This window comes from Phascolarctos cinereus, unplaced genomic scaffold (genome assembly GCF_003287225.1).
Source record: "Phascolarctos cinereus isolate Bilbo 61053 unplaced genomic scaffold, phaCin_HiC Scaffold_5;HRSCAF=322, whole genome shotgun sequence".
In the NCBI taxonomy this organism is placed as follows: Eukaryota; Metazoa; Chordata; class Mammalia; order Diprotodontia; family Phascolarctidae; genus Phascolarctos; species Phascolarctos cinereus.
This window is the reverse complement of record NW_027555958.1, coordinates 150,337-176,129: the sequence shown is the minus strand read 5'-3', so window position 1 is coordinate 176,129 and position 25,793 is coordinate 150,337. Positions and strand designations below refer to the sequence as shown.

Below are 25,793 nucleotides of genomic sequence, written 5' to 3'. Positions count from 1 at the left end.
CATCAGCTTCTTACCCTCCTACCTCCCTCATCCTCAAAAAACCCTCACTTGAGCCTTCCCTCCCCTCTAATTCTCCTCCTACATCTATCTCCACTGCCCTATGTAGCCAAACCCCAAAAGGCTTTTTAGTGGTATCTTTATTTGAGGCTGCTCCATAAGGGCTTTCACTTCTCTCTCACTCTCTTCCTAATCCAGTCTAGCTTCCAACCTCATTGTTCCACTGAAAGTGAGCAGTGAGCTTTTAGTGACCTTTTCTCAGTCTTTTTTCTCCTTGACATCTCTGCAGCCTTGGACACTGGGGGGCACTCTTCTCCTGGACACTATCATCCTTCTAGGTCTTTCGGATGCTCTCTCCTGGTTCTCCTCCTCCCTCTGCTCCTTCTCTGTGTCCTTTGCTGGATCCTTCTCCAGGTCATGCCCCTAACCATGGGTGTCCCTCAGGGATCTGTCCTGGGCTCTCTTCTCTTCTGTTCTCCCTCTATCCTACTTCCCTTGGGGATCTCATCAGCTCCCATGGATTTAATGACCATCTCTATTCAGATGATTCTCAAATCTACCTTTCCTGCCCCAAACTCTCTGCCAATCTCCAGTCTCACCTCTCCAACTGCCCTTCAGCATGTCCAAAAGAGAACTCGTCTTTCTCCCTAAACCCTCCCCCTTGCATCTCCCATCTTCTGCATAGTGATTATAGGGGGCAGTGACCTCCTCACAGGCCCTCAGACCCATGACCTAGGAGTCATCCTGGAATCCTCTGTCACTCTCTATATCCAATATGGTGGCAAGGCCTGTGGATTTCACCTCTGCAGCACCTCTGGTCCATTTCACCTCTGCAGCATTTCTTTAATTTGCCCCCTTCTCTCCTCTGACACTGACCCCACCTGGTACAGACCCTCATCACCTCAACCCTGGACCATTACAATAACTGCTGGGGCAGGAAGGTTGCTTACCTCATCTCCACTCCAATCCATCCTCCATTCAGTCACCAAAGTGATTTTTTTTTTCTGGGGCAGCTAGATGGTGCAGTGGATAGAGCACTGGCCTTGGATTCAGGAAGACCTGAGTTCAAATCTGGCCTCAGACACTTGACACACTCACCAGCTGTGTGACCTTGGGCAAGTCACTTCAGCGCATTGCCTCACCCCCCCGCCAAAAAAAAAATGATTTTTCTGAAGCCCAGGTCCAACCATGTCATCCCCTTACTCAATAAGCTCCAGGGGCTCCCTACAACTCCAGCATCAAATAGAAGATGCTGTTTGGCATTCAAAGCACTTCGTAACCTAGGCCCCTCCTCCCTTTCCAGCCTTCTTATACCTTACTTGCTGATGCTTATCGATCCAGTGCCCCTGGCCTCCTGGCTGTGCCCATCTCTTAGCTCTGGGCATTTTCTCTGGTATCCCCCAGGCCTGGAATCCTCTCCCTCCTTCACTCTAACTGCTGACCTCCTGGCTTCCTTGAAGTCCAAACTGAAATCCCGCCTCCTACAAGAAGCCTTCCCCAGTTTCCCGTTTATCCTGTATAGAACTTGCTTTGTACATATTTGCACATTGTCCCCTCTATTAGTGTGAGCTCTGAAGGCAGGAGCCTTTTGCCTTTTTGTATCCCCAGCACTGAGCACAGTGCCTGGCACACAGTAGGTACTTCATGTTTACAGACTGGAGAACTGAAAAACCTGACTCTGAACCAGTGTGTGGCATGCTTGAGGGCAGAATGGAGGGGGTGGTGCCAAGGGGCCCATTTAGGCTGGATCCAAGCAAACAAGAGCTACCCACAAGTGGAAGTGAGCTTCCCATTACCAGAAGTATTCAACAATGGCCAGATAAGTAGAGGAGCTTTCTGTTCAGTTAGCACCAAGATCCTGGGACCCCCACAGCTCCCTCCTCAGGCGCCCCCTCCTCCACTGAGCTCCTCTCCTGCTCCACCCATCCCTTCTCTGTGCTCCTAACCCTCTAGGGTCCCAGTCCTCCTTCCCCTTCCCGCCTCCCGCAGAAGACTAGCCAGGACTGCAGGAAGTGTAAACAAGGGACATGAAGTCAGAGCTGAGGCCTGGCGGGAGGTAGATTTGACAGGACACATGGATTGATGGGAGGAAGGCAATTGCACAACCCCAGGGTTTTGAGCCTAGGCTCCAGGGAGAAGGGATGGGGAAGGCAGGTTTGGTAATTCTGAAACCATAATTCACTCTACACCCCACTGGCAGCTGCCACCCAGCCGGCTGTCGGGGATCTGTGTGGCCTCAGGACCTGCCCAGATGCCCGCACAGCCAATGTCTGGCTGTTGCCAAGGGGCCTCGGCCTCTGGAGGGGGCAGCAGCAGGCAGGGCTGCCTGTCCAGCCCAGTGGTGCTGTCTCTGGGCCTCTCCTGACACCCCCACTTCCGGGCTCAGCCAGGACAGCCTCCCCAAGGTCCCCTCCTTTGGTCCCATTTGGCACAAGAGCCTCAGCCACACCACAGCTCGCTCATCAATAGGTTTTTAATCTAACACAGACATAGCATGATCACAGTAGGAATGTTTGCACAGCTCGAGGTCCTGGCTCTAGGCGGCCAGCTCCTGCTGAAGTGACAGAGCCCCATGCCCACCCCAACTCCAGCAGGTGCCAGTGTTCTCTAATGCCTGGGAGAGAAGGGTGCTTCTCCCCCACACTGGCATGGACAACAGGTCTGGGGAGAAGCAGTGTGGACAAAGGCCGGGCCTTTCCTCGGCTGAGTGACATGGGGAACTTCACTTTGTCCTCCATCCTAGCAGCTCTGGGAAACAACTCTAAGACCAGACGATTCCACGATTCCACCACACGCCGCAGTTTACCTATCTGTCAAATGAGGTGCTCAGCCATCAGGGTCTCTAAGGTCCCTTCCAGCTTCAATGAAAGGTCACTCCCCCACTCTTAGCTTCAGTTTCCCCAACTACATAATGACGAACTTGGCTTCTGAGTCTATGCTACCCGAACTACACAGAGTGCCTGGTTTTGGTCTGGTACATTTTCTTCAAATGCTAAGATGCGAAGGACTGGAGACAGTAGATGGTGACACCACCCTGCCTTTCATGTAGCAAGGAAGTGACATGCCCAAGGGGTCGTGTCTACACACTACGCTGCCTCCAGACAGTGCACCCACAGCGGAGCTAGTGAGGAAGGCAGGGGGGAAGGGGAGGCTGGGGCTAACACCGCCACTCAGAAGCCCTTCTCAATGCTCAGGGTGCGGCGGGTCACATGCTCCATCTTCCCAGAGACGTATTCAGTCAGGCTGATCTGGTAGTTGGCCAGCATCTTGAGCATGAGCCGTAGGTCCAACCACCACTGGTCTTGGGGCATGCGGTGCCTGTGGCGGGCAGAGAAGAGAGGGAGTGGCCTCAGCGCCTGGTGGGGTCCCCTCTCCCCCGGCTCTGACCTTCTCCAGTGGGGTGCCCTTTGGAGGGCCTTGGCCCCAAGACCACGCCCTGTCCTGGAGCTCAGCAGCCCATCCGCCAAGCTTCCTCAGACCCTTTCCACTTGTCACCGGCCCTCCTCCTGTTGCCTGGCCCCACCTGAAGGCAGTAAGGGCAAGAAAAGAGCCCCCACCCCCATTACCATAAAAGGACATGTCTGTGTGGCTGATGAACGCAGCCTGGAGGGGACCTAGGCTGAGGAGGCCAGTGTGGAGACAGGAGGGGCAGGGAAGGGTGGGCAGCACTTCAGTGCTGGGGACAGGGCCTAGAAGGGAGCTTTCTCTCCCCTCCCTCTTGGGCGGGGCAGCAGGAGCTGCCTAGGCTTTGCGGTCAAAAGGGTTGTCTTGCTAACCCTCTGGGTTAGCGATCAAGCCAGACTCACTCAAAATCCGTGATCTTCTTGAGTTCAGTGACTGGGCTGAAAGCCACCACCTTCTTCCTTAGGCCAATCACACAGGCCGAGTCTGTAGCGTTGGCAAAAACCCGCCCTGGAGGGAGAAGCACAGAATAAAAGGCAGGAAGGGGAAGGAGGAGAGAGGGTGACAGATAGGGGAAAAGAATGGGGAGGGAGAGAAGGAAGGGGGAAGGGAGGAGAGAGGACAGAGGGAGGAGGGAAGGAAAGGGCAAATGTGCCATGTCCTGGCTGGGCGGGGGAAGTGGACTCCTGATCCCTCGAGGAGTGTGGAGAGCGGGATGCCCACATTTATAGCTCCCCCCAAAGGCTTTCAGGTGGCTGGGATGGGGGTCCTGGCACGCACCCTTCCGATAGGCCTCTCGCAACTTGTCTGACATCCAAAGCATGGCCTTCACCCCAAGCTTGGTGCCGTAGTTTCGGTCAAAGGGCGTGGGGGCTCCTCCCTGTGCAGATCCGGCCAAGGGATGGTTAAGGAAGTCGATGAGGGCAGACCCTCAGGCACCCACCCAGAGGCTGGACCCAGAAGCTACATCCAGCTGGGAGCAGGCTTGAGGCCATGGAGTCAAAGGCCTGGTTTCTAATCCCAGATAATCTCTGAGGCCACTGCGATGCTGGCCGTGTGACCTTGGGTAAATCACTTAACCTCTGAACTTTGTTTGCGTACAAAATGGGACTATCTTGAATTCACTCATTCACTCAAAGTTCTAGCTAACCCCCTGGAATCCCAGTAGTGACAGTGGCCCAAGGTGGGGCCTCACTGTCCCTTCCTCTGCCTGTGCACTGTGCCCCGGGCAGAAAGCCCTCCCTCCTTCCCACAGAGGCCCTAGGTCCACCTCGCAGTCTTCACAAAGAAAGAACCCAAGGCCAAGAGAAAAAGAAGAGGGCCCCAGGAAGGGTGGGACGCGGACCCTGCAGCAGGCGCCTGGGTCCGCCAAGGATGGCTGCAGTGCGCACCTGCTGCAGGTGTCCCAGGACGTTGGTTCTGCAGTCAAAGATGCCCTTCCCCTCTGAGGAGTACAAGTTATATAGAAACTCTGTGGTGTAGTGTTCATGGGACTTCTCATTCCTGGGAAGAGATGGGAATAATTCACTGGCCGGCCTTCTCCTCCCCTAGAACATCCGCGGGCTCACTGCTGCCTTCAGACGCACCCTCCTCCACCACCTGACCCCTTCCTCTTCCCCTGCGCAGCTGGCCTGACATGCCATCCCCCACCTCCACGCCTTTGCCCTGGCTGTTCCCTGGGCTTAGAATGCTCACATTCGTGAATAGGCCAGGGTCTTGCCCTGGTGATGGCTGCTATGCTGTCCGCTGACCTCCTGCCTGTGCCTGGCTCCCCCAGGGCCCACATCTGAGAGCAGACTCCTGGAGGGAGAGGGGGACTCACCGGAGCACCAGACCCCGCTGGATATCCGTCTTCATCTTGTCTGTCAGATGCTCAACGTTGGCCTGAAGGAAATGGGGGAGCCATGTTCCAGGGGTGACCCTTCCAGCCGACGGCCCGAGCCCACCTAGGGCACACTGGCCCCAGAGACCACCCCCTCCTTCCCCAGGAGCTGCAGGTCTTTGCTTCTCAGTTTCCACATCTGAAAATAACTCGTTTCTCTCTCCATTTCTTCACCAAATAAGGGGATGGCAGCTCACAACTGGGGTGGGCCCTAGGACTGCAGGAGGGGCAGGGCTGTCCAGCTGGGCCTCCCTTCTGGCCTACCCACTCTCCCCAGGCCACAGAGCCTGCCCCGGGACTACCTCCCTGCCAATCCTGCCATGACAAGTTCAGGGAGCTGCTATCAGGGCCACAGCCCTGCCCTCCAAGCGCTTCCAGTTGAAGGGGCCATAAGACCAGTGCCCAGGAAACAAGAAGGACCAACCGAGTCAGCAAGGGACAGTCAACAGGCCCCAAAGCTCTGCTCTGTGGACCTTCCTGGCCGCTGGCTGGTTGGCTCAACTGTGGCCTCATCAAGTGCTCAAGGAGGAGCTCAGGCTCAGGCAGAGGACCTGAGTTCAAATCCTACATGACACTGGGCAGCCCTGCCCCCTCTCCAGACTTCCTCCTCCATAACCCACCATGCCCAGTTCCCTCCTTCTGGGCTCCCCGCCAATGACTGCCATCACACCTTCAGGTCATGGATGGTGAAGGGGTCTTCAAATACATAGGCAGCATCGGCTCCCACCGCGATGCCTGTCACCGTGGCCAGGTACCCGCAGTAGCCCCCCATCGTCTCCACGATAAACACCCGCCGCTTGGTGCCGGAAGCCGACTGTTTGATGCGATCGCAGCTCTGTGGAGGTGAGAGGAGAGGGATGGGACGCTCCTTCCCTCCCTCCCTCTCAGGGGCAGCGAGGTTCCTGCACCTCGGCAGGCTGCCTGTGCCTCATTACTAACACAAACCCAGCCACCACTGTAGCCACAAGACTACTGAAAATGCACCTGAGGGCAGGTGGAAGCCAAGAGCCCCAAGTCAAGGGGCTAACATCGTGACCCATCTCCTACCGACCCTATGAGGGTCACTTTCCCCCACCCCCTAAGCCCTGTCTGCCCAATCTGTAAGAAGAGGGATTGGCCTGAGGCACTCTCTCACACCCCTCAGAGTGGCTAACATGACAGAAAAGGAGAACGACAAATGCTGGAAGAGATGTGGGAAAATAGGTACTCTGATACATTGTTAGTGAAGCTGAGTCCAACCATTCTGTAGAATGATGTGTGGAACTCTGCCCACCCAAGGGGCTATACAACTGTATCGCCTTTGACCCAGTGATATTGCTACAAGGTCTGTACCCCAAAGAGATCAAGAAAAGAAGAAAAGGATTTACGTGTATCAAAATATTGATAGCAGCTCTTTTTGTGTAACAAAGAATTGGAATTAGAGGAGAAGCCCACCCATTAGGGAGGTGAATTAATGTCTGGAATGGTTGTGGTGGAGCCCACTCCTGGAATGATCTGGAACCCCACTGTGGACTTTTTTTGCTTTTCTAGGATGTCAGAGGAGCATCTGAGGGCCTGTCAGGGACCCTCCCACTGAAGGTGCCTTTCCCCTCCTCCTCGGCCTGAGCTTTCTTCTCCTCTCATTTTCCCAAACTGCTTTTAATCACGTTGAGGTTGGCCTCCCCCTAGGGATATTAAAGTGTCTTTAGTAAAAGACCTGCTTATTTGAACCCTGAGCCTCTGAGGAACCCACCAGGCCAGGACCACCTCGGCATCAGGTGTTTAAAAGACGTTACTATGAGGACCAGAAAACCAGACCCCCACATGGTCCTGCAAAGGCACCTCAGGCCAAGGGAAGGAAGGGTTTGACTGCATACCGCACATGCCCTTCAGGACAGGGCATGAGCCAGGCACTGCGAAGGCCGCGGAGGTCCAGAGCCCCGAGGGCAAAGAGGGAAGAGAAGCAGGAGCCCCAGCGGGGGCCCTGCTGCCCAGGTGCCCTGCCCTCACCTCCATGGCAGCATTGACGGCCGTGTCCGAGCCCAGGCTGAAGTCGGTACCAGGGACGTTGTTACTGATGGTGGCGGGGATGACGCACATGACGAGGCAGAGTTCCTCATACTGACCTCGGGCCTCCACCAGCTGCAGCACGCCCTCATAGGCCTGGCAGAGAAGAGGCATGGACCAGCAACTCCCCCCACCCTGGGCCTCTGTGGTCTCCAGGGCCCTGCCTCCCTCCTCCTGGGATGTCCCTAGGCCTCCCTCTGCCTGCTCCTCTCTAAAGAGTGATCGGTGGAGCCCAAGAGCCTGAGAGGGCCTGCTTACACCAGGGCTCTGCCCACACCAGAGCTGGGGGCCCAGCAGGAACCATCTGACTTCTCTGTGGGTATCCCCAGAGCTAAGCCCAATGCCAAGCAGAGCAAGTACTTAATCAAAGCTTTGCTCATTCATTCCTTCACTCACACAGTACTGTTTTGGGGGCCTGGCCTGTCCACATCTGGGCCAGCAAGGGCCAGGCATAGTTATACAATAACCACATGGTCAAGAAAAACAACCGAGTCTGAAAGACTGGGGAAAACCCTCTCAATGAAGAGCTCCCCACTGCGGAGGCCCAAGGGTGCAGCGTGGGACCAGCCTCCCCCCACCCAGGGATGGAAGATGGGCACAAGTGCACGTATGTTATAAGGGTTTGAGTTTTCCAATAAGAGAATGTGGGAGGGGGAGAAGATAAATGCTTGGAAAAACCACCACCCTTCTAAAATAAATGTCTCCACCCCCGCCCCCATTACGTCTGGCCTCCATATTGTCCTCCTCCTCAGGCCTTTCAGTGCCTGAGGGGAGGAAGGGTGGCCAACTGGGGGAAGTGGCGCACTCCCCTCAGGACTAGCTCTGACCCCATGAAGGCCTCTAGTCCCTGTGCCTCGGGGAGTGACCAGGATTGCTCTAAGCATCCATTCATTCACTGGGGCCTGAGGACTGCCTGGCCCAGCTCCTGGTCCTCTGGCCCTGCCACTGTCTCCTGCTGATTCAGGGAAGACGCACCTTTCCAGAGGCCTGCTGCTGGCTCAGCCCACTCCCTGGGGCCCCAAAGGAGATCTCACCTCAAAGCCACCAATGACCAGCAGGGCTTGGATGTTGTAAGTCCGAACATTTTCCACAATTTTCTCCAGGCAAGTTTTGGGCAGAGTTCTGTAACCAGAGACCAGTCACTCGCAGGCTGTTGGATGGAGCCAGCGACTCCTGATCCGTCACTGCCTGGGCACACTGGCTGCCCCCAAACCCTGACATCTCCTTATAAAGCATCCTCCCCAAGGCCAAGATTACTGGCATCATAATCCCCATCCCCAACCCCACCCTACCAGCTCTGAACCATAGAAGCAAGTCAAGCTTAGGCCCCCCCGGCCCAGGTGAGATTTTCCCCCCCTTTCCCACAGAGCCAATTGGTAGAATTTCCATTTAATGTGGAAGAAAACCCTCCTGATGCTCAGAGAGTGGACCCTAAGGGGCTTGAGCTGCCTGGGAGGTAGTGAGCTCCGACAGTGGAGGTCTCCACATACAAGGAGATGACTGTTAATTTTTCAAGCCTCTGAGCCCATCCTGGTTGCTGGGATGCAGGCTCTCCAAGTGCTGACCTCTTAGTACCGAGCATGGATCCTCCTCGCCCCAACCAGCCAGCGACATCATGCCAGCCCACCTCACGCACCTACAGAGAGAGGGGGAAGGTCACCAAACACGGGGAGACAGCTCTGAGGAGTGGAGGCTAGACTGGGCCAGCAACACCTGGGGGCCCGGCCCTGGCCTCTCAGCCCACCTCCTCCATGCAGACGTACCTGCCCTTTAGCCAAGCCTTCAAAGCCATCATGAATGACATAGACCTTGTGCCCCTGGGATATGCCGGTTCGTACTGCGGACCTTACGGCAGCATTCATGCCGGCGGCTGGAGCCCCCACATTCAAAATGGCCACGGAGAAGTTACTCTGGGCAGAGGGGAGAAAGACCAGGAGTCTGAGGTCCAGGCACAGTGTCCCCCATACCTCACCTCTCTGGGCCAAGGCTACTCCAAAGGGGAAAAGGCACACTGCCTGCTGCTGAATGAGGGAGGTACCACTTGGTGAGATTACCAGGGGACCAGCACAGCCAGCAGTGGACTGCCATGGTCGAGGGCTGACCAGGGAGTTAGGATTTATTGACACATGCTGGCCATGTGACCCTGGGCAAGAGCCTCTGGCAAATGCTAAGATGCTAAGTTAGATGGGGCACCATTAGCATTGGCAGAAGGACTTTGCATACCCAGAGTTCCCCAACACTAGTGAAATAAAAAATCTGGGCCCAAGCCTGATGTCCTCTGCCTCCTACATACTTGACTTAATTTCCACCCAAACCGGAACATTCCCAAATGACTTCTGATCAGTGCCCCACGGGCAGAAAGAGGAGAAGGCTGTGCTGTAGCCCTGGGGAGGCAGACATTCACAGTCCAGACCCAAGATCCCGTGGAAGGGACCTCTGGGGCCACTGAGTCCCACCCGGAGGAGGAATGCCCAAGGAACCTCTGCTAGAACCACCTCTGCTTGGAACCCTTGAGCCCAGAGGCAACCCCCCCAACCCTAAATGGGCCTCATCCTCCCTTCCCCCCACAAGCCTAGTCCCTTCTCCACAAGGCAGCCCTTGGGACATGTGGCCGGCCGGCCTGTCCCCCAGGCCTCCTAGGGCCTGAATTACTCCAGGCTCCGGGCCATGCTGGCTGCCCTCCTCCTGATGCTGCCTCTGTGGCACCCAGCACGGAGCTGCAGCCTTGGAGGAGGGTCTGCAGGGCAGAAGACACTGGACGAACTTGGGTCACCACCCCTCTGGCCATCAGGCCTCCCCGTCCCGTGCTTGGGAAGCTGGGTTTTTGTAGCTATGTTCATTCTCCTAGAGGGAGTCCCCTTATCAACTTCAGTCCAGCCAACGTGCCTTTAGCCAGTCAGGTCACAGCCTCCTGGGCCACCCCCCCAACCGGACTGAATCTATCTAAGCTTATTCTCATCTAGTCCTCTCCACAAGAAGGGGGTAAGATGGGAAATCCTTGGTTGAAGCCTACTGGTTTAATAAGAAGGAATCAGAACCCTGCCCCCCTCCCCTGCCCTGCCTCTCCCAGCAGTCTAGTTTGGCTCCAGCAAAGGTGCAGTCACAGAGCCTGGGTGACAGCTGGGGCGGGGCCCATCTCCAGTGCCAAGGAAGGTGCCTCAGAGGCTGATGGGGACAGCCAGAGCAGGGCCCCTGAGGCCAAGGTAGGTGCCTGCCTCACATGGGAGGCACTCCCCAGGTGGGATCCTCTGGCACAGGGGCCGTGGCCAATTCCCTTCTCTCCCTGTCTGCTACCTTGCTTCTTGGCCTGTAAAGCAAGGATCCTTCCCAGCCCAGAGACTCCGTGAGAGCCTCACCTTCTCCTCAGATTGCTTCTGGTGAGCCAGCAGCTTATAAATGTTCCAGTTGTTTTCAAAACTCCTACAAAGGAAAAAGCCGGAGAAGAACCTCAGGGTCAGATGCCCAGATCTAGCCTCCGGTCACCAACCAGACTCTTGTGTGTAAACAAATGCACTGGTTCCAGGGGGATGGTGCAGGGGGTCAATCCGGGACCTGACCTGGAGTCTTAGCTCCTCTCCTGGTGAGAGAAAGAAACAGGGCTTGGGGGAAGTGAAAGTGAGAAATTTGGGGGGGGGGTGGAGAAAGAGATGGAGGCAGGGAGAGACAGAGGTGGGGGGGGAAGAGAGAGAGAAGAAAGAAAAAGCTGTGAATCCCTGGGCAAGTCACTGTCCTGCTCCAGCCTGTTTCCCCATCCACAAAGTGGGTTGGGGATACTTTTACCACCTTCTTCATTGCTTTGTGGAAGATGCCACTTTACTCAAGCTGGGACCAGCACTTACCATACCCACTTCACAGATGGGGAAGGAGACCTTGGGCAGTGAGGCACAGAGCGGGGATGAGAGGCAGGCTCTAACCCTCAGCCACAGGCCGCTTGCAGCCAGAGCCTGCTCAGACTCTGAGCTGCCTCTCTCTCTCTCTAGACTCCATCTGGGGTACTGAGTCTTGGGGTGGGGGAAGGGCCAAGGAGACCCAGGGACAAATCACCAGTAAGTGAATCTGCCAGGGCTGATGTGTGGTCATCTTGAACAGCGTGTCTCCACCTCCACAGAAAACTGAACTTCAAAGCAGTTAACAAGACACCCACAACTCAGGACAGCATTGTCCCGTGGCGAAGCCTTGGCCCTAGCCCTGGAGTCAGGGCCCTCTGCGCTTACTACTGGTGTGACCTGGAGCGAGGCACTTCCCTTCCCATTCCTCCTGTGTAAAATGAGGGGGCTTAAGTGTGGTGGCCTCTTCAGGGCCTTCTGGCCAATGAGCAGATGAAGTTAGCCAACAGTCAAAGTATGGCCCTGCCTAGATTCCTTCAGCCCACACCATCTGGGCCCAAATCACTTGGGCCCACACCACCCAGGTCCACGCCACTCAGGCCCATACCACCTGGGTCCACGCCATTGGGCCCATGAGCTCATCCTGCCTCTCACCTCCCCCGCAGCTGGATGGCTTCATCAAATCTTTGCCCACACCACCCGGGTCCACGCCACTTGGGCCCACACCACCCGGGTCCATGCCACTTGGGCCCACCCCAACTGGGCCCACCCCACCTGGGTCCACACCATTGGGCCCATGAGCTCATCCTGCCTCTCACCTCCCCCGCAGCTGGATGGCTTCATCAAATCTTTGCCCACACCACCCGGGTCCACGCCACTTGGGCCCACACCACCCGCGTCCATGCCACTTGGGCCCACACCACTGGGCCCATGAGCTCATCCTGCCTCTCACCTCCCCCGCAGCTGGATGGCTTCATCAAATCTTTGCCCACACCACCCAGGTCCACGCCACTTGGGCCCACACCACCTGGGTCCACGCCATTGGGCCCATGAGCTCATCCTGCCTCTCACCTCCCCCGCAGCTGGATGGCTTCATCAAATCTTTGCTCATCCATGGCCTTCTGCACATCCTTTGTCTTTAAAGAGAGAGAGCACAGGAGGGGGGTGAGGCATCCATGGCCCACCCAAACACACCCCTGGCCCCCTTTACCTGCCTCCCATCTCTAGGGAGAGTGGGGGAGGGGAAGGAGGTCCAAGAATCACACACAAGTTCTTTCTTGAGGTGAGAAGTGGAATTAAAGTGAGGGAATCAAAGCGCAGGCTTCCCCCGCCCCCGGCCCCAAAGCCTGTGCTGGCACCTTAGCTCGTCAGCAAAAGCCCCCTTCTTGTCCGGCTGCCAGGCCATTCAGCAACCCTGTGAAGGGCCCTGCCTCCATGCCCCTCCCTCCCCATTTCCAGCGCCCCAGGCCACAGATACTCACCACCTGCACACACTCCATCAGTGGAAGCCGCACATTCTGGTTCCCGGAGAGGCTCACCACGCAGGCTGGGGTATCCGGCGTGGCTTCCAACAAGGCCATCACAGCCTCCATGCCCATCTTGCTGCTCTGGGGAGGACACAGTGGCCAGACCTGCACTGATGCCCAAATGCCCTCCCAATTCCTGCCCTTCCTTCCCACCCAGATAGCGTGTAAAACTGTGCTAAGCATGGCCATGCTTGTGGGAATGTGCCAAATCAGACCTGGACAGCAAACCTGACAGAGGCTGCTCCTTCCTTCCCAATGCGGGGTCTGGGACTCTCCCAAGCACCGCTGCATCCAGAGGCCTTCCCTGTTAGAGATCTATCTGGCCCCCAGGCCAAGTAGGAAGACCACCATGTCTACCAGTAGGAGGTGGGATTGGCTTTCTCTGAGCCACAGGTCCAGTGGGGAGAGGCTTGAACCCATCTTTCTGAGCAGTCCCCAACCTGGTGTACGCCAGGGCCAGGCATGCCTAAGGCCATCAAACAGAGCCAGGGGGCTTGGAGGAGACGCAAGCCAGGGACAGTGCTGACTGCCGGGCCTCCAGCCCTAAGGCTCCCACAGCGATGGGCCTGCCTGCCAGCTTCCTGGGTTCTGAGGTTCCCACTCACTCCACCTGCCCACTGTCTGCTTTCTGTCTGGCTCCCTCCCACAGTACTTTGTTAGTGAAGTGGTCAGATCCTCAGCCTCCACAGTCACCCACAGAACACCAGCCCCTCTGCTTCCCCTGCTTCATTTATTCTTCAACATAAGCACTTGTTATGCTTCCACAATACTGTGCTCACAACCCCCAGTTAGATCTCCCAAGCACCCAGTGCACATGCTGCTCCAGATACTTCCTTATGTCCCAAACTGGAGCAGCTACAAATGCTCACTCCCACGTTTCCTGGGGAAAATGGATAGGGAATATCTCTCTCAAGGAGGGGCAACAGCCATCTGCCCCTTTACCACTCAGCCCCCTCCTAGGAAAGCAGCTGCGACCTGGCACATCGCTATGGAGGCTAAATGGAGGCCAGAGAACCAGACACCCAGCAGGCATAATGCTTGAAAAAGAAGCTGTGCCGCCCATTCCTCCCCTTTCCAGGCCTCAAATGTCCACAACCAGACACCAAGCTCCTAACGTGCCTGTGGGAGGCTCCACACCCACCCTCCTCACGGCCTGAAATGGCCTGTTAAAAGCGAAAAGTTGCTTTCTGCACTCTGAGGCCTGCCGCGTATCTCCCAAGGGACCAGAATGGGGGTGAGAACTAACTCTGCCAAGCCCAGGCAGTGAGGAGAAGCCAGCTTTCCATGTCTCCAGCCAGGATGTCCACACACACCATTGAGCAAACACTGATACTGCATCCATGGGGCACACATAGGCATACACGTGGTCAGTGTAAGCAAGCCTGCCTAACAGGACATGGTCTCTCATGCACTCTCTGTGTCTGTGGCTCTCTCTCACACAGACACAGACACACACACAGAGTGGACAGGGGGAGTAGGAAAACTTACCAAGACACGGTCAAATGCAGAAGGCGTCCCTCCCCGCTGCACGTGGCCCAGAACAGTCACCCGAGTGTCAAACCCCAGGCGCTGAACCACCAGCTAATGAGGAGAAGGTAAGACTCCATGTCAGGCCCTGAGGCCGTAACTCTGAGGTCCCACTTGGGTTTCAAGGGAGCCCCTGGAGAAAGCCAAGCACTAGCTGGCCGGCCCTGGTGCCCAGGTCTGTGCCGCCCGACACCAGAAAGGTGTGGGGGGGAGACAATGAGAGGCAGGCAGTCATGGAGCTCAGTGTGGCTGGGGGTACCCTGGTCAGCAGGTAAATGCCACTGAACACTGAGGGTCCCAAGACAGATGAGCCACTGGTGAGTGGGCAGCCGTGCTCTTGCTCCTGGTGTTTTCAGACTGCAGTTAAACCCACCTGGGTTCAGAGAACACACAGACCTTTATCACACAGGCCTCAGCGGACCAGGATGGCCAGCCTCGGCCAGGTACTCACATCCTTCACATATGTGGATGTGATGGGCTTTCCATGGCGGTCGATGGCACCTTCTGCAAGGATGATAATATTCAGCCTGGATCCCCTGCTCCGAGTCTGGAAGGCAATGAGGACTCTCACTCACTTGTGCTCACACTCTCTTTGAAGGCCCTGGCCTGGGATGAGAGCGGATGAGCCCCCTTTCACAGATGAAGCTGAGGCTCAGAGGGGAAGGGACTTTTCCAAGGTCATACAGACCCAGGCTTGCGACTTGTTGGACGTGTGGGCAAATCTCTTCCCTGAGACTATGGGCCTGAGTCTCCCCCTCCTTTGTGACATGAAGGGGCTGGACAGGATGCCTTCTGAGGCTCCCAGCCTGGACATTAGAGGGAGATTCTATTCTCCTGTAGGCATAGGACTGGGCGGCCCAGCAGTTAGCCCTGAGCCTCCCCACTCCTGAACGCTGCCTTGAGTCCAGGCCCAACTGAGAGCCCTAGGATGTCAGTGGTCAGGCCCGGACCTGGCCTTGGCAGAGGCCAGTGAACTTGCATCCCAGTGACACCCCTCCAACAGAAGAGGCCGCTGGAAGCTCTGGGCCCGTCGGGCAGGCTCACTAACCATCAGAGGGTGCTCTCTGGACACCGGACCCCCAGAGAAGACAGTCAAGGAAACGGGTGAAAGAGTGCCAGGGGCACACAGACTGCACCGCACAAGGAGAGGGCAGGGACGGAGCCCGGAGAGGCGGGAAGAGAAGCCGCCCCTGGGGCCAGGTAGAGGGCAACTGGTGCTGTGGGCCCAAGAACTCGGGGCTTGGTCCGATGCAGAACACCCCTCTCTGGCTCTCAGGCCAACAAGCCCCGTGACTTACTGACTTGGTCTGAGGGGGCTGGCTAAGGTTCAGGGGCTCATCATAAAACTCTGTGTGGTGGGATCTGAACCCAGGACTGCTTAGCTCCAAGCCCACCACTCCGTCCACTAGGCCACTGCTGGCTGAATGCCACTCAAGGCCAATGATGGGCAGCAGGGCCTGTGAAAGTGGGTGGGACATGTGTCTGCCTCTGCCTCCATCCCAAAGCAGCTGGCCAATGAAGGGCTGCCAGAGGGTGGCACTCACCTCGCCAAGTCGCTCACACATGAAGTTCTCCCAGCCGTCCTCAGGGGGGGATTCGGGGATAAAGAGCCAGTCGGCACCTGACGCCAAGGCTGATACCAAAGCCAAGTACCTGGGAAGCCGGGGTGGGAGGTGAGGGCCGGCAGGGGGCAAGGCCGCTGCCCCCCCCAACCCCGGGAACCCTCACCTGACACTGCCACCTTTGCCAGCTCTGTGGCCCCAAGAGGCTCAGAGACTTCACTGCTGAGAGAGTCTCCGGCCCTTGGGGCCCCTACCCCAAATCTCTCATTTTCCAAGGAGATCCAGAAAGGTTTCACAGCCCCCCCCTCCTCACTCGAGGGCCTCAGTGGGAAGCGGCTAGCTTCTGTAGTAGCTCTGGCACTTGTGCCCTTGGGCAAGTCTCTAACTTTCCCCTGCCTCAGTTTCCTCTTCTGTAAAATAAAGGGGCTAGGCTGGACCCTGCACCTCTAGATCTGGGATCTCTAGAACCTCAGGTTTGACTCTTCCTATCAAGCTCAGAGTCAGTTCTGAGCAAATCAATTTCCTGACTCCCTGCTCCCCCTGCCCCCAGCGGTGTGCTCTGCACTCAGTGTGCGTGTGTTCACACACACACACACACACACACACACACACACACACATGCACACACCTGTTTCGTGGACAGCATCTTTCAAACGTGGTTAGCCTCAGCTGCATTATCCGATCCTCATGGGAAGGACCCTGGGTGTACCTCAAACCCTCCCCTAGGCTGGTCAGTCCTCTCTGCTTCCCACCCACTGCTATCGGAGGCTCCCCTTACCCACAGTGCCTGCCCATCACCTCCAGCACAAACGTCCTCTGGTGACTACGAGGAAAGGAGAACAGAGATGAGGCACATTGCTAAGCCCCGCCCTCCAGCCCCATGTCTCGGCCATGCTTCCCCTCCCCACCAAGGGCTTGGATGCTGCCCCTTGGCTGAGGCTAGTGCCAGGCAGGCAGGGAGGGAGCTGCCATCCCTGCTCAGCTCATGAGGGACACCCCCAAGGGCAAACGGACAATCAAAGGGAGACCCAGGTGCTGGGAGGGGATCCTGGAGAGAACCAACTGACACCATTTGGGGCCAGATTTGCTTGATTCTGTTTCTGTTTTTCTGGCACTGCACTTCCCCCAACCACTTGTCTGCTCATTACAAAAAAAAACCCTCACAGGCCTCTGAACAGCCCAGGAACTCACCCACTTCCCTTTCCCCTGTCTAAGAAGGCTGCATAAGAGCTTAATCAAGGCTGCTTAGATACTACTTTCTTTGGCGTGGTGTAAACAACTCTGCCCAAGGCCTCTGGCATGGCTTTTGGACCCTCTGTGACCCTTCCTCTACCTGTCATGCGGGGGTCTGCCTCATCCGACCCAAGCTCTGGGCCACCTAGGTTGGGAAAAGAGCATTGATATGTCCTCTGGGGCACGGTTACACCCACGTTTCTCTGCCCTACTGATGGGGTGTGCCCAGCGCATGACCTGCTTGGCAAGCCTGCCCTGGAGGGCTGGGGCCAGCAGACCAGGGTGCCTAGAATGGAGAAGAAAACAGAGGGTTGGGACAGTGCCCAGGGGGCCAAGCAAGGCACTGACCAAGGTGCTGATCATGCTGATCCAGCCCTGATGGAGCCTCAGAGATAAAAACACAGAGGAAAGACCATAGGACCTAGGTTTGAATCCCAACTCAGTTGTCCTATGTCATATGGCTGAACAAATCACTTCAAATCTCTGGGCCTCATTCATCTGAGGCTCCCAGCAACACCCTAGCCAAGCCCTGGGGGGCAGTGAGGATGCTGCCCTCCCAGGGCACCATGTCCCACAATGGCTCAGCACCCACACTGGCCAGCCAAGCCTCATGCGGGGGAAGAAGATGGGCACAGGGCGGGCCGGAGACCAGGGTGCCTAGAAGGGAGAGGAAAACAGAGGGTTGGGACAGTGCCCAGGGGGCCAAGCAAGGCACTGACCAAGGTGCTGATCATGCTGATCCAGCCCTGATGGAGCCTCAGAGATAAAAACACAGAGGAAAGACCATAGGACCTAGGTTTGAATCCCAACTCAGTTGTCCTATGTCATATGGCTGAACAAATCACTTCAAATCTCTGGGCCTCATTCATCTGAGGCTCCCAGCAACACCCTAGCCAAGCCCTGGGGGGCAGTGAGGATGCTGCCCTCCCAGGGCACCATGTCCCACAATGGCTCAGCACCCACACTGGCCAGCCAAGCCTCATGCGGGGGAAGGAGATGGGCACAGGGCGGGCCGGAGACCAGGGTGCCTAGAAGGGAGAGGAAAACAGAGGGTTGGGACAGTGCCCAGGGGGCCAAGCAATGCACTGACCAGGGTGCTGATCCAGCCCTGATGGAGCCTCAGAGATAAAAACACAGAGGAAAGACAGCCAGGTGGCAGCTCCCTCACCTCTGGGCCGTGGTGGTGATGGCGTCGATCACCTCCATGATGCGATGCAAGGCCGAGTCAGTGCCAATGGTCATGTCTGTCCCACAGAAGTCATTGTCGATGGAACCCACCAGCCCGACGATGTTGAGGTGTGAATAAGTCTGGGCCACATCTTCAGTGATCTTGCCTGAGGCAAAGCAAGAAAGAAAAAAGAGCCAGAGAGGATTGAGAGGATGGATGGCAGTCCCAGCCTTCAGCCAGGTGCCACTGACCGTCCTCTGGCCCTCCAGTGCTCAGCGTCCCAGCCCCAACAGCCTCCCCGAGAGTTAGCTCTGCTCAGGTCGCCGTCATGGCCCTCCTCTCAGCAAAGACTGTGGAGGATCAGTGTAGACAAGGGTGAATGAACACCCCCAAGGCAGGGCTAGGCTTGGCTGGCAGGAGCCTCTGGCACTAAGGAGATGCTCCTCTTTAGACTGTAAGCTTCTTGAGGACTATAGTCATTCAACATCTCCTGTGAGAGTCTGTACACAGGAGACACCTGAGAAATGCTTGTCGACTAAATCAGAAGGAACTGGATTCAAACACTGCTCCACTGGCCAGGCAGACCTGGAGTCAGTCCTACTTCTGACCCACATGGGCCATGTGACCTTGGATGCCAACAGGCATGGTTCACCAGATCACACAGCCAGTCAACAGCAAATGCGGAATTCAAATTCAGGTCCTCTGCCTTTAAGAGCCTGGGCTCCTTCCTTCCAGAGGCCACTTGCCTCCCTCCCTTCACTCACCCTCAGTCCCCAAGGAGCCCCATTTCCCTCAGCTCCTCTCTAACCACCAGCATCAGTCACTCTCCACCTCTGAGCCTCAGTTTCACCCAAAAAATGGGTCTCTATGGGTTGAGTGAATGGCAAATCTCCACAGCCTGAGAAAGGGGGTGAGAGGGAGCCCAACCAGCCAACAGTAGCTGGGAAAAGCAGCCCCACTAGTACCATCAGGGGAGGGCCTGCCTTCTCCCATCAATCCTGCCTGGGTCCCATGTTGGCTGGGTGACCCTGGACCAGCCTCTACTCTCCCTCAGGGTCCCAGGCAGCTTGTTAAGACTACAAGCAAGCAGGAACTCAGGGGAGGCAGATGAGACCTGGATTTTAAAAATACAAAGCATTTACTGGGCACCAGCTGTGTGAGGGGCTATGGAAGGGGCTGGGAGACAGGACATGGGGATGACCATCCCACAGGCCCCCAGAGAAGCTAGGCCTACCTAGGCCTCTGATACCCTCAGGAAGTACATGCAAGGGCCCACCAGGCATTTTGGAGGTGGGAGCCTTGGACTAGACTTTAAAGGCAGGCTAAAGTGGGGGGGGTCAGGGCCAGCTTAGCACACACTAAGGCTAGCAGGGACCTGCCTGTCTGCCCACCACCCCCGCCCTCAACCCTGCCCCAGGACCCAGCCTAGCCCAGCCCCTCTGACCTTCCTTCACCAGCTGCTGCAGGAGGCCTCCCCACTCCGTCCGGAAGATGTTGGCCCCTGTCAGGCTCCCGTCCCCACCAATGACACAGAGGTTGGTGATGCCATGCTGGACCAGGTTGTAGGCGGCAGCCAGCCGGCCCTCCCTGGTGGTAAATGCTTTGCAGCGGGCACTGCCAATGATGGTACCTCCCTGAGGAGACAGGACAGCCAAGTGAGGGGAAGCAAAGGCATCACCAACCAACAGAAGAACACAGCCTCAAACAAGCAAAGGAGGATTTCTTCCAGTTAGCCTGTTCACTCCGGGATTCATGCTGAGAATAGGGTGACCCTCACCCAGCAGACACAAGGATGGCTCCCCACCACCCGTGCTCCCGATGCCCGAGCTAAGCCCCCTTCAGCACTCATAAGCACGATGCCAGGATCAAGGGTCCTGATTGTCCAAGCCATCCGCTGGCAGCTCCCACCTTTGGCCTGACCCCTAACCAGCCCACCAAGACTTGTTCCTGGCATCTCCTGTCTACACTCAGCCCCCAGGCTCTCCCTCTCCCTGCCCACGTGGACATCCTTGGCACAGGGCTCTGCCCCCTCGCCCCCGAGGCCCAGCCATCCCCTGAGGTCAGCCCTTGGCACCTCCAAGGAGGAGGACATCAAGGGCTATGAGCTTGGCTACATTCCACGACCTGGCTCTGCCCTACGCTCTGAAAGTCATCCACATGGCCAGTGGAGACTGGAGAAATGCATGCTCAGGACTCAAAACCCAGCAGGACCCTCCACTTGGAAGAGGAAAGGCCAGGAGGGAGCAAGGGCCAGTGGGGACTGACAGCTCAGGCAGCTCCCGGGCATGGACAGACAGAGGGAGGGCTGCCCACACCAGGCTCAGGGGCCCTGAGAGCCGAGGAGCCAGGAGTGATGACTGTCCCCCAAAAAGCCAAACCAGTCTAATAGCTGGAGTGGGGGAAGAACGGGACAGGACCACCAAGTGCATGCCTCCTCTTCCAGGAGGTCTCCTTGGATTGGTGAGAGCCACACTCAGACACGGAAGGCTGAGGGGGCAGGAGCAGCACCCGGGGCCTCCAGCTGGTACCTGAGCACAAAGACACTGCTGCTCCCCCTCAGTGCGGAAGCTCAAGGGACAGGGAGTGAGCCCTGTTGCCTCCCAGATCTAGTGGGTCACAGCTGCCTCTGGCCACGTAGCAGCTGGGCAGCTATAAGCCTGCTATGTCAGCTCATCAGGCCTTCCTTTATTGGGGCGAGATACTGCAGGCAGCCCCCCACGAAAAGAAGTCGGGGCCAGACTGGTGCCCTCATGGAGTTCCCTGGAGCCGCCAGACTGGGTTAGTGACCTCAGAGTCACAGTGGGGGAAGGGGGGGGTGTGCCTGCTAACTCTGGCCTAGGGTCACCAAGGCCAGAAAGCCAGCTCCTCCTCCCTGATCTGGGCAGCTCAGGGACCCTGAGAGCACAGGGAATGGTGGGGGGCTGGGCCACAGAGCCAGCTATAGGTTGTACTGCAGTGATGAGTCTGCCCCCAGCTGCCCAGTCCCTGCATGAACCAAGCCCACCCATAGGCCTCTCTTACCATTTGGATGATGTTAGAGACGCTCAGCCATGTGGCCTGCCGGATGTTCTCACCTCCTTCTACCAGGCCCTCGTAGCCCTGCAATCAGGACGGGAGAGAAGCAGGCAGAGGTGAGGGAAGGGAGCCAAAGGTAAACAAGCCAGCCCGCCCAGGGAGGACCAGCTCAGCAAACCCACAAACAGCCTGGTGGAGGCACAGAATCCGCAGGAAGTCATGAGCTTCTCATGCAGCAGCAGGGGTCCAGCCAGGCCCCAGCCCTCTCAGATGGCCGAGGACCACACCAAGGAACCCAGAGCCCGGGTTCAGGGTCCAGGAATAAGTCAGGACCCTTGAGCCTAGACAAGACCCAACCAATGTGCATCGGGGAGGTCAAGTCACCAGAGAAGCCCATCCTTCCTCCCGCCAGCGCTCATACCCCTGACCTTTGCGGTGACCCAGTTCTACCTGGTTCAGGATGCTTAACGCCTGCACACATGTGCACCTGGAGACGTATTCACCTTGTGATACCCCTCAACAATTTAACTTGGTCTCTGGGTGATGGGTGCAAAGGACCTGCCCTCAAGGAGATTGCAGTCTGACTTACAAAGTGCCTCCACGTGGGGGCTTGGCCTAAGAGGAGCTGAGTCTGCCAGGTCCACACCCCCAGCTCCAATGGGAGGAGGGAGATGCATCTGGCCCAGGGGACAGTCCCCTCCCTTCCCCTCCCCACAGGTCCCAGGAGCCCCAGGGCCCAGCACTGACAAGCATGCTCCCATCCTCTCAAAGGCCCCTTCTAGTTCTGACCAGACATCCTGGGATGATGGCCTGGGATCTTAGCAGGAGATAAATAGTATGTCTTGAAGACAATGTTTCTTTTCAAATGAACCCTCCCAAATCCCGAGAGGATGATGGGGTCACCTGTCCTGGGAAGGAGGGGGATCTCCTTGTACTTCCCTCCCTCTCTGTACCACATCTTTGCAGCAGAGATACCCAGGGCTGGAAGCTAGGAGGACGTGAGGGCTGGTGGTGGGGGGAGGTGTGCAAGCTCAGCCCCGGCCCCCCAGGCAGCAGCCATGGCTTCCTACCTTCACGCCCCTGCCTGTCAAATGGTGGAAAGTCTCCCCTATAAGGCACCAGCGAGGCCTCCACCTACCTCATAGATGAGGAAGACTTTGGCTCCAACATAGATGCCCATGCGGGTCACGGCCCGGACCGCCGCATTCATGCCTACAAGGAAACACCTCAGTGAGCCAGGTGGGGGGGCACTCCCATCTCTGACACTGTGTCCCCCAGGGAGAAAAGCAAGCGCCCTAGGCCACTCAGGGGAAGGGTCAAGGTTAACTCTGGGCAGAAAAACCCTTGGAAAGGCCAAACAAAGGGTTGACTTCAAGGCCTGGCAAGTCTGGTTGAACTCTCCTGATCACTGACCAGCCGGCAGCCAACCAGGCTCCACTTCCTCACCTTGGAGATGGGCAGCTTCCCAAGGCCAGCTGAGCCATCTCACTGACTGGCCAGAGGCATCTTGGGGTGTTGGTTCTCACATCTGCCCACTGTAACATTCCCTCTGGGACCCTCCTCCTGCTGCCTGGAGTGGGCTTGACCCTCCCCCAAGATGGTCTCTCAGGGAGCTCTCATCCCCTGCAGCCTCAGTCCACATGGGGCATGTAGCTGGCCTTCCTCCAGGCCCTGGATCTGCACCCAGTACAGATGTAAGGGCCACCCCCAACGGTGGTCCTGGGCAGGTACACCTAGTGTCCATGGGAGGTCAAGGGGATATCCCTGGGCCTAGGACATAAGACAAGGACATGGGCCATGGGAGAAGTCCCTTAGCTTCTCCCCCACACCCACCAATGTCACCAGGGAGCCAGGACATCCAGGGAGAACTCACTGTGTGACCTGGGGTGAGCCCCTACCCCTCTCCTGTCCTCAGTTTCCCCATATCTGCAGAGCTGGTCTTCCAGTTCTGACTTGGCATCTTGTCAGCCCGTGTTATCAGGCAATAGAACCAGCAGAATCCAGAGGAGGAAGACAGGTGGGAGTGGGGAGAAGCGAAGGGGGACAGAAGGGGCTTGGGTTTGGAAAGGAGCCCATTTGTAAAATGGGCACAAAGATCCTAGTCTAACCCTGGGGCCAGTGGGGGGGTCTCAGCCTGAGTTCAAAGGCTGTGACTGGTGTCTTTGTCCTGGTTTCCAGGCTTCAGACCAACAGTAATCAGTTGTAGCCAGCCTGGGGGGCAGATTGCCCTCTGCCCCGAGGTGGGAAGGAGGAGGGTCATCCGGGAGGGGGATTGGGGGAGGGTTTGTCTTCCAGGCCAAGCTTATCTACTCTCAGAGACTGTGGGCCACAGGGCTTCCAGCCCTTGAGCAGGACTCCTGAACTGGCCACAACTGAAGGCAGCCAGGCCTGGGACATTCACCGTGTTCTAGCCCTGACTGCCAACACCCCCTTCCTCAATTTCCCTCTCTGCCTGGATGGGATGAGAATTAGGTTGACAAAGGACTTGGTAAGGGGAGGGAGCACTTCAGAGGACACAAGCTTGGGCATGGCCTGGGGGCAGCTGGACTCTCCCCTGAAGCCCAACGCCTCACCCCTACCATGTGGCAACATACACATTTGCCTGACCCCTGAGGAAGGAGGAGGGAGAAGAAGGGGGCAAGGATAAGGGGGAAGAGGATGGTCTGGACCAAGGGTCCCTCTAGAAGACTATCGTGGCCACAGAAAAGAGAAATCTTGGCTCCCCATTCACTTTTTGTTTTCATCAAGTGCCCACCTGGCTATGGCAGCTCCCTATACAACCCTGGGGGGCTATGGGACCACACCAGGCAGGAATAGTGGTGCCCATTTTACAGAGCCAACAACTGAGGCTCTGAGACCAAGCAGCTGATGCCACTACAAGGCACAGAGCACTGAGTCTGCAGTCAGGAAGACCTGAGTTCAAATCCAGCTTCAGAGACCTGTCAGCAGTGGGACCCTGGGTAAGTCACTTAGCTGACATCTGCCTCAGTTTTTCAATCATAAAATGGGGATAATACCACCTGCCCTGCCCCGTGGTTTTTCAGATCCAATGAGACAGGAGTTATGTGATGTGCCTGGCACATAGTAGGTGTAGGATTTATGTTACATGCCCAACACATAGTAGGTGCTTTCTCCCTACCAGAACCACCCTCCTCCCATACAAGATCACTCTTCTCCTAATCACCTCCCTCCCATTTCTAGGCTGCTTTTTCTCAAGCAGGCAGGGGCATCCTCAGCCCTGTTTTACAGATGAGGACACTAAGGCTAGGTGACTGGCCAATGACCACCCAAGTCCCCAGCTCTCCTCTGCCCCAACAGGTGGCAGAGCTATGAACATCTGGGCTCCCTTCCTGCCTCTGACACTTAGCTGTGGGTCCCTGGGCAACATGCCAAGCCCTTTTACCTTTTACCTGTTCCCTTGCCTGTTAAATGAGGTAACAGACTTTCTTCTACCCATATCACAGCACTGGTGTGACTCACAGGGGGCACCAAACTCCTTTCTAGCTCTTGTCTGCCTCAGTTTCCCCACCTGTAAAGTGCTCAGCATTAGGGTGAGGGATGTCTGGGCCAGTGACAGTGGGTAATTCTCACCCCAAGTTCCTTCCAGCCCTAGTTGGCCTCAGTTTCCCTGTCTGCAAAATAGGTTGGGGTGTGTTAGACTACATAGTGGCTGAGGTCAATGTCACAGCTTTAGATCTGACACCCCCAGAGTCTGTTGGGGCCAATTTTCCGGCGAGTTCCAGCGCCAACCCCCCACCACCCGAGGATCCACAGCGGCTAATAGCTGAACCAGCCGCCGGAGCCGTGTAGACACGCACGTCCGCAGCCCGCCCCTCCCCCTCCCGCGGTCCCCGCCCACTCGAGGCCAGACACATGCGCAGTGTGAGGCCTTCGGGGTGAAAGAGGAAGGCGGGCCCCTCCCCCCTTGCGTGGCTTGGGCTCCCAGGTTTCCGCGCCCACCTACGGGCAGGGATCGCGGGCGCCCCTTGGCCCGGGGCCCTCCTTCTCCTCCTCCCCTACGGCGGTGCGCCCAGCTCCGAGCCCTCGACGGCCCCAGTCTCAGCCCCGTCCCGGTGCCGCCTGCCTAAGTGGGCTGCGCCCCGCTCCAAGCTTACTTGTCCTTTTCCACCCCCAGCAGCCTCTGTAATCAGCCCATCCCTGCCTCGTGTCTCCTGTCTCAGTGGGCTGCGCCCCGTTCCAAGCCCCCGCGCCCCTGCCCGTTTCCACCCCACGGCGGCCTAGGTCTCAGTCCATCCCCCCACCTCGTGACCCCTCCCCCGGTGAGCTGCGCCCGACCCACCCTGCTCCGAGCCCCCGACGGTCCCTACCCCGTTACGCCCTCCGATCCCTGTCCCTGGCGCCCCGCTGACCTTGGGCGTCCCCGCCACTCGTGAGCACGGCCAGAGCTCGGCCTGCACCTGCCCCGCATATCCGCAGTTGCTCCAGGCCCCCTAACGCTGCCGCCGTGGGGCTCGCCATGATGTGCCCCGGCCAGTCCAGGTGCGCGCTCGACTCACTTCTCAGTTAGGTTCTTCGGCCCCTCTGGGTCCAGGCTGTGGCTGCCCCGCCCGCTAGTCCTAGATGGGAAGGGAGGAGCCTCCGCCTGTC

General features: G+C 57.3%; 1 protein-coding gene across 1 annotated transcript; it reads right to left on the bottom strand.

Moving 5' to 3' along the window:
- Positions 1–2,452: 2,452 nt before the first annotated feature.
- Positions 2,453–25,775, bottom strand: PFKL (phosphofructokinase, liver type). The gene is made up of 22 exons (XM_020979993.1): positions 25,556–25,775; positions 22,324–22,397; positions 21,192–21,269; positions 19,615–19,804; positions 18,171–18,336; positions 16,548–16,592; positions 15,752–15,860; positions 14,659–14,754; positions 14,169–14,261; positions 12,636–12,761; positions 12,226–12,290; positions 10,684–10,747; positions 9,091–9,237; positions 8,893–8,963; positions 8,362–8,449; positions 7,271–7,423; positions 5,952–6,116; positions 5,222–5,283; positions 4,791–4,902; positions 4,180–4,279; positions 3,804–3,909; positions 2,453–3,315 (listed from the first exon to the last, which is right to left on the bottom strand). The coding sequence occupies exons 1-22, from the start codon at positions 25,662–25,664 to the stop codon at positions 3,168–3,170; spliced, it is 2,367 nt and encodes a 788-aa protein (XP_020835652.1). The 5' UTR covers positions 25,665–25,775; the 3' UTR covers positions 2,453–3,167.
- Between the last annotated feature and the right edge of the window lie 18 nt (positions 25,776–25,793).